Genomic DNA, 18955 nt, shown 5'->3' with positions numbered 1-18955 from the left:
ATGTGACGGCTTCAAAAATCAAGAATTGTTAAATATCGAAGATATCGATAGGCCTATATCAATTTTTGTTAGCGTTTTTAAATCATAATTATTTTCACAATTTGTAATCATATCTGCAATAAAGTGTCACCTCTGCTTTTGGACTAGACTATTAAACCAATAATTACGAGTTATGGCGATATGGAAAATAAAATCCAAACAGGGGTTTTTCTTTTTTAATTAACCAATCATAGAAACCATAAAATATAATATTACAATAGTCAACAATTTATGATCTCAAATATCACAATAAAAAACAAAACCTACATTAATAATTTACGATTTTGCCAGTAGGCCTACAATCGGCACATTAAGTATATCCCACTGAAAACCGTAAGTCTACATCAGCAGTTTCTCCGAGAAGTTTGATAAGATTCCAATTCAGTGATATTCAGAGATTTTTCAGAATCATTTAACCACATAACAACAGCATCATATGGATGTAATCCTTTAGATTTCACATTTTTGTAATTTGGTCCGAGTAAGGTATGAGATTGACACGATGTTAGGTAGACTCCGTTACCCCGCATTTTCAATATATCACGAGCTACAGTGTTTACTGCTGATAAATGCTTTTTCACAATAGTGTCTTCCTCTGAAGTACACTGTTGGCTCTGTGTGGCACAACGTAGTCTGAGACATGTAGGCATATACCAACTATCATAATACGAAGACACAAACAACACGGGCAATTGAACAAATTTGTATAAATGTTCCGGCATAAAACATTCCCATTTTGAGTTATCATCTTTTCCCTTAAAGCAATTATTCAGTGACGGTGTATCTACAAAATAAATAAAAATATATTATTTTTATTTCCAACTCACAAATGTATACAGGAAGAAGATTTGTGCAATATAGGCCCGCAATGCATCAGTAGCAAAACAAAATTCAACACATTTAACACATTAGTCAACAACAAATAATGGACCGTAGGAATTATCCTCTTTTCTAGGCCATGAAGAATGTTCTCATGTGTATTTTGCCAATGACGTTATGATGTAATATCATAAACGGAATACCGTTCGACAATTTACACCTTCGTGGTACGGTTTTAATAAATGGCTGTAGGAATGACTGACATGACTCGAATGAATGGAAGTTTACTCTACGGTGGCTCACATACGACATTTTCCACTTTTTATTTTGAATTAAAAACTTTTTTTTTACTTGGTGAAAATTAGGTGATAATTCGTGTAATTTTTAATTAAAAACTTTAATTTTCACCTAGGTGATAATTGAAGAATTTTTAATTAAAAACATTTATACAAGATTCGTTGAATTATCACCTAGGTGGAAATTTTTAGTTTTTAATTAAAAATTACACGAATTATCACGTAATTTTCACCTAGGTGTAAATAATTATCACCTAGGTGAAAATTAAATTTTTTAATTAAAAATTACAGGAATTATCACCTCATTTTCACCTAGGTGAAAATTAAAGTTTTTAATTCAAAATTACAGGAATTATCACCTAATTTTAAATTGAAGTTTTTAATTCAAAATTAATTTTCACCTAGGTGAAAATTAATGTGTTTAAATTAAAAGTGAAATATGTCGTATGTGAGCCACCGTAGAACTCTGTTATAGTAACATTATGGTACTACAAACAAAAATCAACTAGTAACCTTTAATATTATGAAGATGGTAGGTATCTTTTAACATATCTTTCATAATTCTCTGTCCATCAACAGCAGTTTGATCTAAAAATATTCCACCATCACTGATGCCCTTAATACTGAGTACAGTTTTAGGTAACAGCTGTTTCAGGTGATCTAAATGGACTAATACTGCCAACGAACCAGCTGAAATTTACAAAGTAGTTGAGGCAAACTTGCTTGTGTTGATTTTTATTACAGGACCCCAAAGACAGTATATGAAAATTCGGAATGATGAAAACAGAAGCTATTTGACAAAATTAATGCATGTACATGATTACAAAAGCTCAAATTTCTGCGACTAAAGTATGATTGGCTAAAAAGAATGGCGCATCTATCCCTTTAAGGTATACCAGTGGACATTTATTAAATCGTTTCTACCAGCTGATCAAGCAAATACTTAAAGGGCGGTATCTCTTTAAATGATTTCTTGTCTTCATTTGTAATATGGACTGATATATATACCTGATGATCCAGTTAACAAGACATGTTGAGCTTGAGATAATTTAGTGGTATCTAATAAATGCTGTATTAATACATCAAATATGGCAGCACCTCTTAAATATAATGGTTTACCATTAACATGGACAGTTTCACCAACACTGCCTAGAACATAAATACACCACAACAAACTTACTAGCACATCTTTAAGTGTATAAAGCCTTTTAATGCTATAACCTCTTGCATTGCTCAAATTAATAAATGAACCCTTTAGTAACGTTATTCCATTATTGTTCAGGCTGGATGTAATATGTCTTATATTCCCTTTCTAGTAAATGTATAATTTTATGTATATTTTCAGTCATTATCACGGATTAACTTCCAGACAGAAATCTGACTCCAAATGTCCTTATCAAAAATATAGTCCAGCCCAATGGTCGCAGACTTAATTGATCACGTAAAATGTAGAGGCGAGTTTCACCCTTTGTCTGATGCACCCTTTGTCCGATAAAGAATGTTTTGTATAAAACGTTTATTACGTTGTTTAACTCAAATGGACATCATTCGGTGCATATTGTGTTCGATCCGTTTTCTTACATTTGTATTGTACACTTGATTGGGTATAATGTCCTTTGATAATAATTGGATCTGATGATGGATCTGATTGTTTGGGAATTTTGGATCGTAGGCCTACCGCCTTTAATTTATTTACTTACCTGCGTATGAGCCCCCGTCACAATATATAAACTCGACAACATTCCAATTACAGAAATGTGGATTTAGTGTGCAATTCGAATTTCTCATACTTCTGTCCATATAATTTATTGCATTTTTGGTGCTACCAAGTTCTGTTCTACTCCTACAAGAGCAGTATGATTTTGAATTAGTTATTTTGGACATTTGGAAGAAACAAACGTTTATGGAACTGACTTTGAAGTCTGTAATAACAACAATCTGATTAAATGTAGATCTATACAGGTGGGTTATTACACTTTCCATTCATGGTCTGACAATATTCTTTATTTACATTGAAATTATGTTGCAATTTCAATCAACCTGGGGACATTTTAAGCGCTTATGTTTATATTCATATAAAGCTAGTTACCAATATATGATCCAGGAAGCAAAGTGGCTTGACAGAATATTTATCTTTAAGTTAATTTGCATTAGTTATTGTTTCATGCCTTAAACCAGATAAATAATTATTAATTCACCTTTGTAAACAATTTTCTTTCGATGTGCACCATGCACCCAACCGTAAATGTATGATCCAATTCTTTACTGATGTAGTGGAGCCTGAATAAAAATACTGTACATGTATTTATACATTATGGCTTAGTATGATTTAGCAGTTTTATTCAATAGGCAGGGCCATTACCATTGGTCCTTCAAGCTTATATACCATACAACTTACAGCAGAGTATTTGTCATAGCATGTCCCATAGTAACGTCCAATGTGATTTGCCTCATTTATATTTTAACATACAGGACTTATCCTGCATATCTTCATTTGATCTTTGAATGCGCTTACAGTGTGTAATCTCTGACGCCCAAACAATACCTGTCTACTTCGTTGATGCTGTACATAGACAAAGATGGACTGGATGATGTGGCAAATATCGAGTTTAAATAATTACTTTTTCTTATGAAATATCCCGGATTTGAACCATCAAGGCAGTAGGCTCGTTGAGGTACAACATATTTGTCTGGAACTACAACGAGTTGAGCTTTCTTTGGTACTAGTATACTAGATACAGTATTTACTACTCTTGGTTTTCCATTCCAATTGGCAATATATCTCAATCCAAAGAGCAATGCAATAAAACCAACCAATAAAACTAGTGTTTGAATCCTGAGACTAGCCATGACATCTATTATAAGCTAAAATATATATAAAGCTACAATGAAAAGGTATATCAATTCTAAAGGAATATAATGTACTGATCCCATTTTAATAGCTCAATAATTATCTGACATGTTGAGAATTACTGACACTTCTGTTGGAAATATCTTCAATCGACATACTAGCTAATAAAGCTTATTTATCTGTAGTACTTTTTAGATTTAAATTCCGAAGTCCAGTTCTCTTTAATTCATTTAAATTAAACATACTGTTGAACTACCATCACTTCTAAGATGGTATTAATAATCTCTCGGGCAATTATGTCATGATATCTGTGATATCTGCTCTTAAGAATGTTAATAACGCCCTGGAAGTGACAATAGTCAAATAAACGGTCACATTCTTACATACCACAATAGAACGTGACGTCGTATTCTTATACTAACTGATACGGATTTATATAGAGCAATTGAGCCTTATGAGCGAGAGCATTAAGTCTAGTAGAGGTTGTAAAATGAATGAACTATTACATACAACCTCACCTTAGATTTTTACTTAGAAACCATTTTTACTTGCAAACCATTTCAACGTTGTCACTGAACTGGAACGAGACAATATTGAATCTCTCTCTAATGACTAAATTTGTGTCATACATTTACATGTACATCTTTTATTTATATCGGTTAATATAGTAATCATCTTCATCAGCCGTGTTTGCTGTAGGCTATAAATCGTAACACGTAATAATCAATACGTTTGTCTAAATTGGTTGTATGACTATAAAGGAGAGATAAACACATACCTGTACAGGTGAATGGAAAACTATGGTAGCCCATACATACAACAAATTTTATTACAAATTCGACCAAAAAGTTTACTTTGTAATTACTAATGAATTATAGGCCTAACCCACAGCAGAAAAATTTTCATCTAGTAGGTGATGATTAGTACAGAATTCCTAAAAAGAAAAGTATATAGACTGTATTACAGGATATATAAAACTTACTGGTGAAAAGAGACAGTATAACGTCATCCATATGTAAAGAAGGATGTTGCACAGATGGGACAATATCAATATACAATTGGTTTTCGATAACTCCACACAAGCTGTGCGGTGCACACGTATTCCCTAGCTAGGCAAATTGACAACGATTTATCTCAAATCGACAAATGTAGATAGAACATGACCATTCATATTCTGTTCCGTAATGTCTGTCAACTATAGGTAAACCATTGCCAGGTGAAACGGGGGTTGGGGTGGCTCGCCCAGTGGTTTGAAATATAAAAAAATCGACAAATGTAGATAGAACATGACCATTCATATTCTGTTCCGTAATGTCTGTCAACTATAGGTAAACCATTGCCAGGTGAAACGGGGGTTGGGGTGGCTCGCCCAGTGGTTTGAAATATAAAAAAATCGACCCCCCCCCCCCCTTCCAGAAAAGAGGCTTTGTACAATTTTACATAGTGAAAGAATTACCTTTCTAATGGTTTTCACCATTACAACCGCGATTTTGGTTGGTTATTCACATACCGTGACTGGTTATTCACATACCGTGACCGAAGAGGTGACGGTATCCCTAGAGATACAATATTGTGGGGCAAAGACTAGACTCCGACTGTTTCATGTGTGGTTTTACATAATATGGTATAAACATAGATGTATTATAAATTCTCATATACATCTATTGGTATAAAAACTAATGAAAAGAAATTTTGATTAAATAGGAAATTAAGGAAGGCAAACATGGTGTTTCCTGAATATTGATATTCTGAAAAATACGAAAGTTAACATGTTTTGTCTATATTACTCTATTGAATAAAGTTATATTTCTACTCCAGTGACACACCTATAGGCTGCGTTCGACATATATATCTTGTCATAGGTGGAAGTCCGAAATCTCTATATTGTTTAAAGCCCTGCAAACTATAAATTTATAGTGTATTTTATAGACTATTTATAGTCCATGTTAATGGTTTAAGTTAAAGAACATTGATATATATTGAGCACGAGTCTGTTGCATATTTTATTCAGTTTTAAATTTTTGTTTTTTAGTTCTGCTATGACAGCTAGGTCTGATAATCTCTCGCAACATTTTCTATCCAAAATGTAGTTACCTTCTTCGGACTAACAGGTGTGTTAATTGCCACTAGAGGGAGTTCGGATTTCCTCTTGAAACTTACCTGACTGACTCATTCAGGTGTTGAAGGAAATACTTTTTGAAACTCATTGGACTCATTTAAGTGCTTTAAGAATCGTAATTAACGACCAACATTCAAAATGTCTGGAGGATACGTAGCTGTAACTAAAGCTTCTCTTACAAACGATTTTGACCCTGATAATGTTGAAAATATTCAATTTTATAGGCCAAGGAGAGGTGGATTTTCACTCAAAAATATTTGTGATTGTTTACGAAACCAGTCACTTTTAGTAAAGGGGTTGATAGGCTTTGCTATTGTATTTGGTATCATTATGACTATTATCATAGTCATGTCAGTAAAGAGGAGCAGCTCTCCAGAACAAACTTTAGAAAACCACTCCTATCCAAACTATCGTAACAAAAAATATGGTAAGGCATCAAATTGTTTTTGAAAGTTATATGTCCTATATATACAGACATGTAACCTAATTTTGTCAGAACCTTATTCTGTTTATCTCATATATATCTCAATAATTTACATGTGTGACCTCTGTTTTTGCATTATTTGATAAACATGGGTTTTCTCTACATCAACCTACATAATCTTACTATTGTTTCAATGTCAAATGTATTATTTATTCTAACATATACAAAATGATGGATTTCATTTAATACCAAATATCACAATTTATTATTGGCCAAATTTCCTTATAATCAGCAGCTATACTCAGAATTCTAAGTGTCATCTGCTAGACAAAGTATAGGATTCTGTGTCAGCACAATGTAGGCCATATTCTTATGTTATTTCAAGGAATTTTAGCAATAAATTACTCTTACGTATCACTTATCTTATTTTGACAGTCACTATTTTTTTTTTCAAATCATTGTTCTTTGAAAGATGTTATAATTAGTCATTAGTTATAATAAAATATTATTAAAGATAAATACAAAGAAATGATAATTATGCGACTCAGTATCCATACAACGTTTTATTTCCGACTTGTTATAGAAATTTGACGAAATTTGGTGTTGAATCCTTATATATGCATGAATATAGGCTAAACCATTGTATGTCCATAATTTAAACAAGCTCTCAGAGTCACACCTTAGAATAGGGATGGAAACCTCTAGGATTAAAAAGGCGTGGAAACCACTGGGGGGAAACCACAGAAAGGGGAGCTGAAGTGCTTGGATGGCTAGGGTTAGGGTACGTCATCAACAAGAATACAAGCAAATCAAACATAGATTTGGAAAATTTTAGCCCAGAATTTCATATTTTGTCTATGCTTGACAGCTTTTTCTAGCTGCAAGGTGCTTTGCTTCCGCTAAGAGGATATCATGCATGCACCCCACCTGAGACATTATAGTGACCCTTTCACGTCAGGTTCAGGGCACAATTCCATAAATTATTAGATTATTACTTCCATTGTAGGATTACAGTTCTATCCACAGCCAGAAGATGAGTCAATTTTGATAAATTTTAGACCTATGACATATGCCAGTTACAAACACTATTACAATATGTTGAATGGCATATTACATGGTAAGTTGACTCGGCTATTTGTAGCTTAATTCAAAGTCACATCAGATCTAAGTTGCGCATCATTTTACTTTACTAAATTGGCTATTGTCTGGCAAAATGGCATTTTATACTATATGTCTGATTACCAAGGCAAGGGCATGTCTTCAAAATCCCAGTCCTGGGATGTTGTCAGAATTTCCCTCATTGCATACAAGATTTATGTTTTATTCATAGATTACAACATTTTAAATCAACAGAACCCTGAAAAATATGTTGACTGTAGTGATAAAAATGCCCCAGGAGATAAAGTGTGCAAGTTCCCATCCACCAAGCTTGGAAAATGTACAACAAATCATGAATATGGTTATCATGAAGGAAATCCCTGTGTTCTTTTTAAACTCATGCTTGTAAGTTTTTTTCTATTATGTATAACTTGATTTTCAATAAAAAGGTACATCAAAGTTTGTGTCATCATCAAATGAAATATTCCTTGTGGCTTTTATACACCCACATGGAAATGTGAACGTATATATTGCCACATTTCTTGTAGACAGCACTAGGCTGCAGTTTTTATCTGATCTTATTTGTATATGTGATCTTTGCTTCTTAATGTTGCTCGAATACCTGTTTCCCCTTCTGAAAATGAATTCTGGCAGCTATAAATCTAAACAGATATTTAAAGGACTTGCGTACAGAACTGTTCTGAATCACCGTATAATTGATTTCTAAAAGCAAAAGTCAGTTATCAGAAACTGTTTAATTTTAGCCACCAAATATGAAACCCACATCAGCACTATCTGGTAAAAGTGAATTAGGTGAAAGATGGAGCTCTAACAGTATTGGTATTTCATGTAAAGGCCAGGTAAGGTATTATTGATCTGTATTGTGGCTTATTTAGGACATGTTGTTGATGGGGTAATGTTGGATCTTCGGTCTTGTTACTTACTTTTAGATCTTTGTACTTGCTACTTTCAAGGTGTACAGATACTTTATTGCAAATTTGATGCCAGGAGTTCAATACCAGCATAGATTCAGATGAATTTTTCATGAATGTTTCCCCTGTTTGTTCAAATATCAGATCATTTGATTACTTGACAGCAGTCAAACTATGCTGTGAAATTGAATGTCTATATCAAGGCCACAAACTATAACTAAAGATGTGTTCCACCAATCTTCATCCCCAATCGTTTATTTAGCGAATTATCTGTCTTGATCTATTGTGAACGGTTTCACCACATCAACATTATCAGGTTGAAATGTGGCTGATTGAAAATGCTTTGAGGAGAAATAAGGATTAATTAAAGGTCTGTGGTGCAGGTATTAAACCTAATGTGAAGTTTAGTAACATGTTTGCATAAAAATTACTGTACATCTTTGAATGGTCCAAAACAAAGATAACACATCATGGTAACACATTCCTCTGATTAGACTATACTTGAGCTATATCTATTACATATTAATTGTTTTTTCTAGACACCAGAGGATGATGAAAATATTGGTAAGAAATATTTAAAGAACATTCCACCTATTCAGTACTTTCCAAGTGCTGGATTTCCTACCTTTTATTATCGTCACCTAAACAACGGAACTGAATTCCTGGACCCATTAGTTATGGTTAAATTTAATACTGTAGCTGATCATCATTTTGTTAATATTGAATGTAAGGCTTGGCTTGAAGATATTGATGGATTAAAATCAGAAGATTTCATTTCAAAATTTGCTTTTTATATTCATTGAGTTTTCACCCACTTTAAGACACCATGTCATGATGAAAAAAAATAGAAACAGTTGATATCGAAGCATTTTCTTCTTAACATTCCTCATTAGAGAACTATTCCTGCCATTTTAAGGCAAAGAAATATGTCATTTACTGGACATTTAAGTGAACTATGCTAGCTATGGTAGTGTGTTACATATCTTTGATTGGAAAAGTTTGGTGCTTTAGTTACATGTCTTTTTTTTTCAAAGGTTCTTCTCTCTACCATTTTAAATTGAAAAATATTTCTTGCCATTTCCTATTGCAAACATTATAAGTAGTTATACATTGTAAAATTACATTTCACCAAACCTTCACTTTGCTTGCTTTAAGATTCTGAAAACAATTCACAAAGTTGTTCACATTTTTGGAAAATATCTTGAATGATAGTAGGTTACAGTAAAGAAAGATTTTTTTTAGAGAGAAAGATATTTGATCAGGTCTTCTCTTTAACATCTTATGATCAATACAAGTCTTAAAAGAGGCGAAAATCTGTTGCAAAATGGAGTAAAGTACCACAACAAAAATGGCATCGAAAAAATCATTCCATTGTAAAGAAATTTATTTCAGAATGATAATACAAATGTTAGTAAGCTTAAGCTAGAGTTAGTTGGATTCTTTAGTTTAGCATAGATATTTGTGCATATCTAGATAAAAAAAAAGTTTGCTGAAGGTAATTAGAAACATAATACATGTTGAAGTTGAACTTAATTTAACCACAATGTATTCAATAGTACATTATGAAAGAATTGATTTATTGGCCTAGCCTATATTGTCCTTCTAATATATATGTCTCCAGATGTGCAAAAGTATCTTTACGTATATTTTGAATAGTACCTAATTTGTATTAATATCCTGGGCCTATATATATTAGTAGATTTTAAATGAATTTGTTGTTGAAGCTATAGTGATATTTAGTTTGATATTATTTTTTAACAAACTTGTTTCTCTGTACTTAAACATTTGGATACTGTTGGATTATTAATACTTTATTTTCTTATTCTTAGTTCAATATATCATACAGTTAACCCTTTCAACTTGAATTTTTTGCTAATTTCATGGATATGGAGAAAGCCACTGTAAGATTCTTATATGTAAGAGATGATGGTTCTTCTTAGAAATAATTTGAGTTTCAAAAATATCATCTGCAACAGTTAAAATCTTCAGGGACCTTTTCATCATAATACATATAAATAAATTAGGGTTATTATTATTATTTTTTTTAGCTTAGTTTAGTAGGTCAGTACTAGAGTTCAAAGGGTTAACAGTTGAGCAGGAAATTTGTAAATAGAATTGTATATATAGTGCTAGATATTGAAAAGTACAGTACATTTATTACAAACAAAAAGACAACCAAATGAAAACGAATTTGTGTATGTTTTTATGCATGGCTAAATTGCTATTTAAATATTTTTTTTAAATATTGTAATATTGTCAGAAACAAATATTTTGCTAGACTATACAATGCAGTTGTCTGAATAGTTGCTTTACTTTTGCCGAGAAACCAAAATTTGATCATCTTGTTTTAATGAAAACAAACTCAGAACAGAGCGTCAAATTTTAATTCTGTAAAGGGATCCAGAGAGTTGAAATTTTTCTTTTGGTGGCAGCTGGTAAAGGGAATATTTAGACAAGTAAAGTTGCCATATAAATAATATATTATATGTATAAAAAGGCTATGTAAAGTAATGTCATCTTTTATAGGTCATAAAACTTTATTCACAAGAATCTCATATTTTCATTACAATGAATCAAAAATTATGATAAATCTATATTTGAATCAAATTATTTTTCACACAATATCTCACCAAAGAAACTTTGCTAAACGAGTGATAAAATTGTTATTCTTATTTTTAAATTGTATATAGTTTGTGATATTCTATAATGCTTTTCTGAAATTAATGTTTATTGATAATCAGCTGGATTTTTCCCTTTTCAAATATTTGATATAGATATAAGATTTATAAGATACAAAAAGCTATGGACTACTATTATATGATAAAATTCATTACTTGCTTTTATTCTAGCGTAAATTTTATTTTGAAATGCCAGGTAGTTCATGAAATTAATATTCATGAATTAATTAGCTCTTGCAAAACCAATTTGAACATATTTTAATCAATAACAAAATATTTTCACTGTTGAAATAGTGCTTATTACATCAATTGTAGAGCAATATAGAACGAAACAGAACCCTTACAAATGTGTTGTTACTCAGTGTTCCACGCCATGCTATCTTCTGAAAACTGACCTATTTCAGCCTGCTTCCATATTTTAACCATATATTAGTTATAAAACCATTCCAAATCCAGATCCGTGTGTCTTTGGTAAATGTATGTTAGTTTTAGAAAAGAAATTGTGATCAGTATAATTGTTTTAAACCCATGCTTCCATCTCACTGTTATCATTCCACATTTTTTTAACAAAATATATATATTTTATATCCTTGTTCTGTATACTGGCCAAAATGCACCTAATAAAGTATAAAAATAACCTTACTGTCAGTATTTCTAACTGTATTTTAGAAGTGTGATAAGATAGTATCATACCACATTGAGTGATATTAGAGATTAACAATTTTGAAAATCATATGTAATTGGAATTAACACTACCATTAAATCTAACAAAAAAATACAATACATGTATCACTAAAAGGGGTACTTCTTAAATATTCCAATCATTTCCACTGATTAGTTATTTACGTTTTTTTGTTATATTTGATATATGTTAACTTGATTTTATTAGGTGCATTCATTGGCTGTATCATTGTTTTTATTGTATATATATATATGTTATATTATTTACTAGGAGTATATCAATATTATTTTATGAAAAACTTAATGTTTTCAATTATTTTTTGGGGCACAACATGTATTAGAGTGAAAACTACACGTAATCATTATGTTTTTATCTTTCAAGTGCATAAATTACAAGATATAATGGATTATATAATAAAATTAACCAAAATTAAGTTGCTTATATATCTATATATATATTTGTTGACACTAGATGATTTTATAATAAATATATATTGCTCTTAATGTAGAATTCCTCATTTCATTATCATCCCACAGCCATATCCTATTCTTCTACACTTCTTTCAAAATGTACCATGGAATTTAGACTGGGATTACTTACTGGTTGTAATTGATTTACACAGCTAACTGCCTATGAGCATCTTAAAATATGGGCCTGAAGTGACAAAAAGAATAACCCAAATACATTTTTGTTCCATTGAGCTCTATTAGTTTTATTCAATTACAGACATCTTTGTTTGATTATGATAAGATATCTAGGATTACATTAAAACAAGTCTACAGAACAATGTATGAAGGTTTATTTACATAATATACAAATATATTCACAAAAACAATAAAAACATTGCATAAATTTTCAATGTGAAACGTTCAAATATGATCTGGTTTTCTCAATCAAATTCATACAGTAAATGCTCATCTTTTGCCCCATTAGGAGGCCTTCTGTGTAATAAAAGAGCATGAAAACACCCAAAGCGATAAAGGCTAGTTACCTCAACAATTGGAAGCTTTTAGGCTTATTTATAAATGAATCTCATCATGTATTTGATTTGACTGAAGGCAATGTGAGGAATGATATTAGTGTATATACAGTAATGTGATTATTGATTGACATGATATATATATATTATTGTTAATTATGTTACATGACTATTAATATATATATATGACTATTGATTGAAAGAACTACCATATTTTTTATAGTCAAACACAGATATATATTGCCATGCAATATACAATAACATGTATGTTCTTGCTTTTTTAATTTAGTTTCTATCAGCTGAGATGAACTTGTGACTTCAATTTCTGACCTTGGTAAATAATTCACAGTTTCTTTCTTTCTCCAGCTTGATCCTAGACCCTTAGTTTAAAATAGCCCAGTTTATTCACATAGTCATGATAATAATTGGCAAACATCAGTCGTAAAAATCAGTAACTCTATATTGAGTTGGTGTTGGGTCTCTTGGGTTTTTTGCGCCTTCAAAATATTATGAAACAAACTCCAGAGTGTAAGTATTATAACTAAGATTCAGTCTTAATCCCAATATTTGATAACACCATCCCAACCACATGTGGCAACTTTAGATGTTTCATGTGGATGCCATAAACATGATATACAAACATCATCATGTGCTTTGAATTTACTGTATAATTTGGTAGATTTCCAGTCCCAGATATATAATTTACCATCTGCATCTCCCGATATTAAATAACTGAAATATCAAAATTATAATTAGATGATCAATATAGAGATATACTTTACAAAGTTACCTATCACTCTTCCAAATCAAATCAGAAATCCATTCTCATACAATCTGATAATGCAAATACCATGGAAGACTTACCTCACTTCCTGATAATGAATGGTTTTGAGAACTTCAGAACAGTTTGGAAGGACATACAATTTTCAAATCTTTAAATCATCCCTTAACCGATACCATACAGTTTTGACTAATAATCTTAAGACTTACCTCATATCAGGTGAAAAATCCATACCACAAGCAAAACCAGCAACCTGCAAATCAATTTAAATATTTAGAAAATTTATACAATTCCCAGTAGCTACTCTTGAGCTCTGTACCTTCAACTTGTACATAAATCATAAATAATATATGAATGTTTAATCCATGCTCTCATCGTTATCTGTAATATATATCAGATATACTTACCATATGACCAGTAAATGTTTTCTTTCTCATATATTTAAATCTATTTAATACATTAAATACACAGATCTTATTGTCCATAGACTGACATGCTAGCCATTTACCTGCAATATATCATAGAATATTTATCAATTGGTAGTAATTAAGAGTAACAGTCTTGGTCTTGCAAATACAAAGAAATCGAAATATAGCAAGTGACAGAAGAAGCTTGAAACCTTTCATAACTATTTGACAAGTATGTAATTTAGTAAAGGTTATAATGAAGAAAATTGCTGAATGATGGTCTTAGCTTCAACTTTAAACTTTACATAACATGATTTTAGAGCCATCTGATTGGTCATCCATTAAAAAGTTTATGAATTTAGTTTTATTCACCAATCATCATTACATTTGTTGTAATCTAAAGTTAAGCATCAGTGAAAAGACGATCAAGTGTCATGTGAAAATTTAAATATGTATTTTAATATTATTTTTGCCTTCATTCAATATCGTTATTCAGTTTTTATAAATTTACAAAAACGGAAACCAAAAATAGTTACTTACCATTATGTGATAAAGTTGTAGCAGGCATAGAATGCATCGATGGATCAGATATATATTTAAAATCTACTGGAATATCCCTAAAATAAAAAACATTTCCATTGATCAAATAACAATCAGGGCAAACATGATATGAACAATGAATGTAATACAGTGTGCTGCTTTGAGAATTTCTAAGAGGGAAAGAGGCTTTATCAAACAATCTAGATTTCCATTTCAGCTATTACTTTAGCAAATCTAGAGATTATCAAAAATAAATTTGGGTAACAAACGTGAAAACTGTCAAAACCTAAAAAATTACTTACCATTCCCAAACTCTTAAGCTTTTGTCATCTGAGGTTGAGACAAATCTTCTATTCTGATCAACAAATGTTATAGTATTAACAGCTCCTAAATGTCTATCATATTCTTGTACTATTTCATTAGCCCTGATATCCCACTAAAAATACACAAGGCATTAAATGATTAAGCTCAGAAATCTGATCTACAAAACTAAACAGTTTGGCCTGTTTGAAACAGAAAGATTCGAGTAAATCAAAGTCAAAGTAACTTACACAAACTATCTTTTTATCTGAAGTACCAGCTACAAATAAATGTTGTTTATCTTCATCAGGATGGAATTTAATACAATATGGTACCTTTCTACTAGTAAACCTAGCTTTACATTCACCTGAAAATAAAACAATGTCAAATTACAGTTATTCAAAATAACCATTCCAAATATATATATATGAATAAAAAAAGTTAAAATTTCAAGGTACTATCTTAACTGCACCCCAGCCCTTTAGATTAGTGGGAAAATGTTTTAACTGAATGCAGCCCCAATGAAAGATAGATACAATATATCAATCAATGATATAAAATTATTACTGACCTGTCTCTGTGTCCCATAACTTACAATATCTATCGTAGGCACAACTTAGAAATTCTTTACCATCATTATTAAAACTTATATCTCTTACAGCTTGTTTATGTCCATTATATGTTCTCACACATCTTCTATCATTGTATACTTCCCATATCTACAATTACCAAAAATATAATGAATGTGACATCATTTAATGACTAAGATTAACGCATACTCAGTTGAACTAAAGTCTCAAGAGACATTGGGTAACTTGATAATGCTAGAGAAATAATTTTTCTTGTTATGATTTCAATGACTGAACTATATCTAAGAAAAAGTCTAAGAATAAATGCAAGGTATAATGGTGCATACATGAATAAATAATAACAGTTAAGCAACAATGAGTTTTTTAAAGCTTACCTTAATCTTAGAGTCCATACTACAAGACAATAAGAGATGAGCTGTTTTTGGAAACCATCTGATAGCAGCAACACCTTTTGTATGACCAGTCCAAGTATGGATCTGTTTTTTGGGAAGAAAACATTTTTCTGGTGGATCGTCTGAGCGTAAATTAACACCAACATCTTGTGGTGCATGTAAGAAGGATCGACCTTGATAATCATAAGCATCTTTGACTGAAAGAAAAAGGCCAGCAATGATGAACTGTAGAAAACAAAGGGTGGAAGAATACTCAGTGCCATTCGTGAAATCAACAAAATAGTAGGGAGGCAAATGATTTTTTTTAAGTAACTCCAAAATAATATATACACAGAGAGTCCAAATATCCAACAGTTTAGCTTTAGTTCAGAAAAGAAAGACAAGTGGCTGTTTTAAAAGCCCCTTAAAACTTACTGTGTAAAACTGTCTTCTCCTCTCCAACTTTTTCTTCTTGTTTCTTATTCATTTTACTTCTCTTGGCTAATATTTCATCTAAATCTTTCTGTTCTTCCTAAAAAAAAGGTTTGGAAATGAGATATTAAGATTTTTCTTTCTACATACAGAAATTATTCATCGTAATTCTAAAAGTGTTTCTCCATAAATTAGGCCGGAGTATTTTCCCAAAACAGGAGCAAAAAAAACATTTATTACCTCACTGGGTTTCATCACTGTTTGTTCATCAACATATTTTCCCCAGGGTCCTAAATAGCCTTCAATATCTCCAGCATCTTTATTCTTCTCTCTCTTACGCTTCTCTGATGACTTTATTTTGATTAGGTTTTCAAATACTGTTGCACCTAAATGAAAACAAGTGTAAATGTAGTACTAGGTTGTCATTGTCTTCTATCAAAACTGATTCTGCTGTTGGAATGGTTCACAAGACATAGTATACAAGAGAACAAACAAGTTATAGTTATACCAAAACATTATGTTTTCAGATTATATATTTAGATATAGTTAATGAGTAGAGGACAATTGTATATGGTTCCCAAAACATAATTTTAGGGAACAGGTCATCTGGCCCTTATTTTAAAAGCTTTTTAGATTCTAGATTCCTTGTTAGTGTGTATGTACCCAGGCTAATAGCAAACTTGACTTTGAGATACAAGACTGAGATTTACCTGAAAGATTTTTTTTTTCCATGTTGAGTTGAACAAATTTCAAATATTAGAAACAACTGTGAATATGTAATATAAATGCATGTTATTGAAATTGGCTTGTATTTTGCTTAAAGGACTGAACTTTTGTTCGATGTGTTTGTGAATGAATCATAGATTCATACCTTTCTTTTCTTCAGCTGTGATTGTATCACCAATAATTTTCTCTTCAACCTGTGTAATGTCTACACTGGGGTCAATAGCATAACCTATGAATATAAATAAATCAAATTTTCTTAGAATCATTCCTTGGATTAGATAATAAACTTCAGAACTGTTGCCCCCAAAACTTGACTGAGTCATTTTACGAAAAAAATAAACCTGATAAATAAAGTATTTTTTTTAATATGAAATAAGAGTGTAATCCCTACTTTTCTCCACCTGATTTTTTTAGGCTGACAATGATGGATAAACTTACTTAAATAATGACACACATTATATTTTTTCAAACCATAATTAAAATAAAATATTGAACCTACCATAACTGGCAAAAGTCTTTCTCTGGTTATCAAAATGAAAATTATTAATATGAGCTGGTTCAACATAACCTGACAATGTGTTTTTAACCGCATTTGCTTGTTGAGTTTTATATGGGTTGACTGGACCAACCTGTAAAATAATCAAGATCAGATTTACAAAAGAAAAAATGTAAATGACTTGGATCCAAATTTCATCAAATCTACAACATGTATGATGTATGATACTGTATAACATAACAAAAAACTCCATTCCAGTATATTGAAGGATAGATACATAAATGCTGCTTGATTAGAGTAATAATTTTTTTTCAAAGTTTACTAAACTTTCACACATAAGTGAAGGATGCTTACCTGAGGTGCATATAGTTCGTCATATTTGGGGTTAAACTTAATCTCTTTTGTGGTTGGGTCTAAAGTTCTTGACAGATGAACATCATCCTATAAAATAGCAAATCGTGTTAGTGCTTTTCATTCTATAAGCTTATTTATATTATAAGAAAGAGTATAAAATTTCCCTGAAAGAACAGATGCACAGAAAATTAGGTCATTGTTGCAAATTCAATCTCACAATCAGAAATTATATCTTTTAACTATAAGACTTTGTTAAGTGTGCTTGCTGAATTTTTCGGATTAAGAGTAATAACGTAAACAAACGTAAATCAGAAACAATTCGTACTTTAGAGGCAACAACAGGGGCTGAATTCAGAGACATAGTTGTTATAGGTGCTTTGGTTTTATCTATCGGTTTCAGATGACAAATCTCATCTTCATTTTTAGGGGTTTTGTTATCATTTGATGCCGTGGACTCGTTTGAATCACTATCGTAATTTTGTAAAGCCAACATCGCTGCCATTTTACTGTAACGAGGAAAATAAATGTCGGACTGTTATTGGACAAATATTAAAGTTTTGAATTCACAAAATGATATTATAATGGAGTTGGGTGTGGTATATTCGTATTATTGGGTAAGTCAAAGTCATTAGTTAAATTTTTTGTTTTATTCATTCCATTTTCTTTCATTTTATTCCGGAATCTTTCCGAATCACAGTTCTCGTGCACCTGCGAGAAATTGCGATAATGTCGCCATTTTGACACTTCCTATACAATGTTGTTAGAAAGATAATGAATTTTACGATTATTTCCTGATTGGAATATTATTTGCATTGTTTATTTTAGAGGTGAGAATAGTTTTATTTCTTTTTAGTTATATTTGTTCATAAAACAACGATTTAAAGTGTATGAAATACAACGTTGTGGTGGATAGCTCGGGGTGTGGTGACCCGGTTTCAAAATATGAATAATATTGCAAGCACTTGCTGCTCAACGAGGAGAGGTAATCAAGAATTCTATTGAAAGAATTGCATTTTGTTGTAGTTTGTAGAGTTTCTTATA

General features: G+C 31.2%; 3 protein-coding genes across 3 annotated transcripts; 1 reads left to right on the top strand and 2 right to left on the bottom strand.

Annotated features, from left to right (window-relative positions):
- Positions 1 to 201: 201 nt before the first annotated feature.
- On the bottom strand, positions 202 to 4673 carry LOTGIDRAFT_229135 (hypothetical protein). The gene is made up of 7 exons (XM_009062034.1): positions 4524 to 4673; positions 3776 to 4019; positions 3353 to 3434; positions 2855 to 2997; positions 2163 to 2303; positions 1668 to 1844; positions 202 to 823 (listed from the first exon to the last, which is right to left on the bottom strand). Exons 2-7 carry the CDS (start codon positions 4002 to 4004, stop codon positions 384 to 386), a joined length of 1212 nt encoding a protein of 403 aa, XP_009060282.1. The 5' UTR covers positions 4005 to 4019; positions 4524 to 4673; the 3' UTR covers positions 202 to 383.
- Positions 4674 to 6164: 1491 nt separating this feature from the next.
- On the top strand, positions 6165 to 9837 carry LOTGIDRAFT_229134 (hypothetical protein). The gene is made up of 5 exons (XM_009062033.1): positions 6165 to 6551; positions 7555 to 7665; positions 7879 to 8051; positions 8411 to 8506; positions 9118 to 9837. The coding sequence occupies exons 1-5, from the start codon at positions 6263 to 6265 to the stop codon at positions 9379 to 9381; spliced, it is 933 nt and encodes a 310-aa protein (XP_009060281.1). The 5' UTR covers positions 6165 to 6262; the 3' UTR covers positions 9382 to 9837.
- A 2882-nt stretch (positions 9838 to 12719) lies between these two features.
- Positions 12720 to 18416, bottom strand: LOTGIDRAFT_205766 (hypothetical protein; the record flags this gene model as incomplete). The annotated part of the gene is made up of 14 exons (XM_009062032.1): positions 12720 to 13649; positions 13908 to 13951; positions 14106 to 14206; positions 14646 to 14722; positions 14948 to 15081; positions 15197 to 15312; positions 15517 to 15664; positions 15910 to 16124; positions 16342 to 16438; positions 16579 to 16724; positions 17210 to 17293; positions 17564 to 17693; positions 17915 to 18001; positions 18240 to 18416. The coding sequence occupies 14 exons, from the start codon at positions 18414 to 18416 to the stop codon at positions 13472 to 13474; spliced, it is 1734 nt and encodes a 577-aa protein (XP_009060280.1). The 3' UTR covers positions 12720 to 13471.
- Between the last annotated feature and the right edge of the window lie 539 nt (positions 18417 to 18955).

Source organism: Lottia gigantea (genome assembly GCF_000327385.1).
Source record: "Lottia gigantea unplaced genomic scaffold LOTGIsca_5, whole genome shotgun sequence".
Classification (NCBI taxonomy): domain Eukaryota; kingdom Metazoa; phylum Mollusca; class Gastropoda; family Lottiidae; genus Lottia; species Lottia gigantea.
This window is presented reverse-complemented; position numbering and strand designations above follow the sequence as displayed.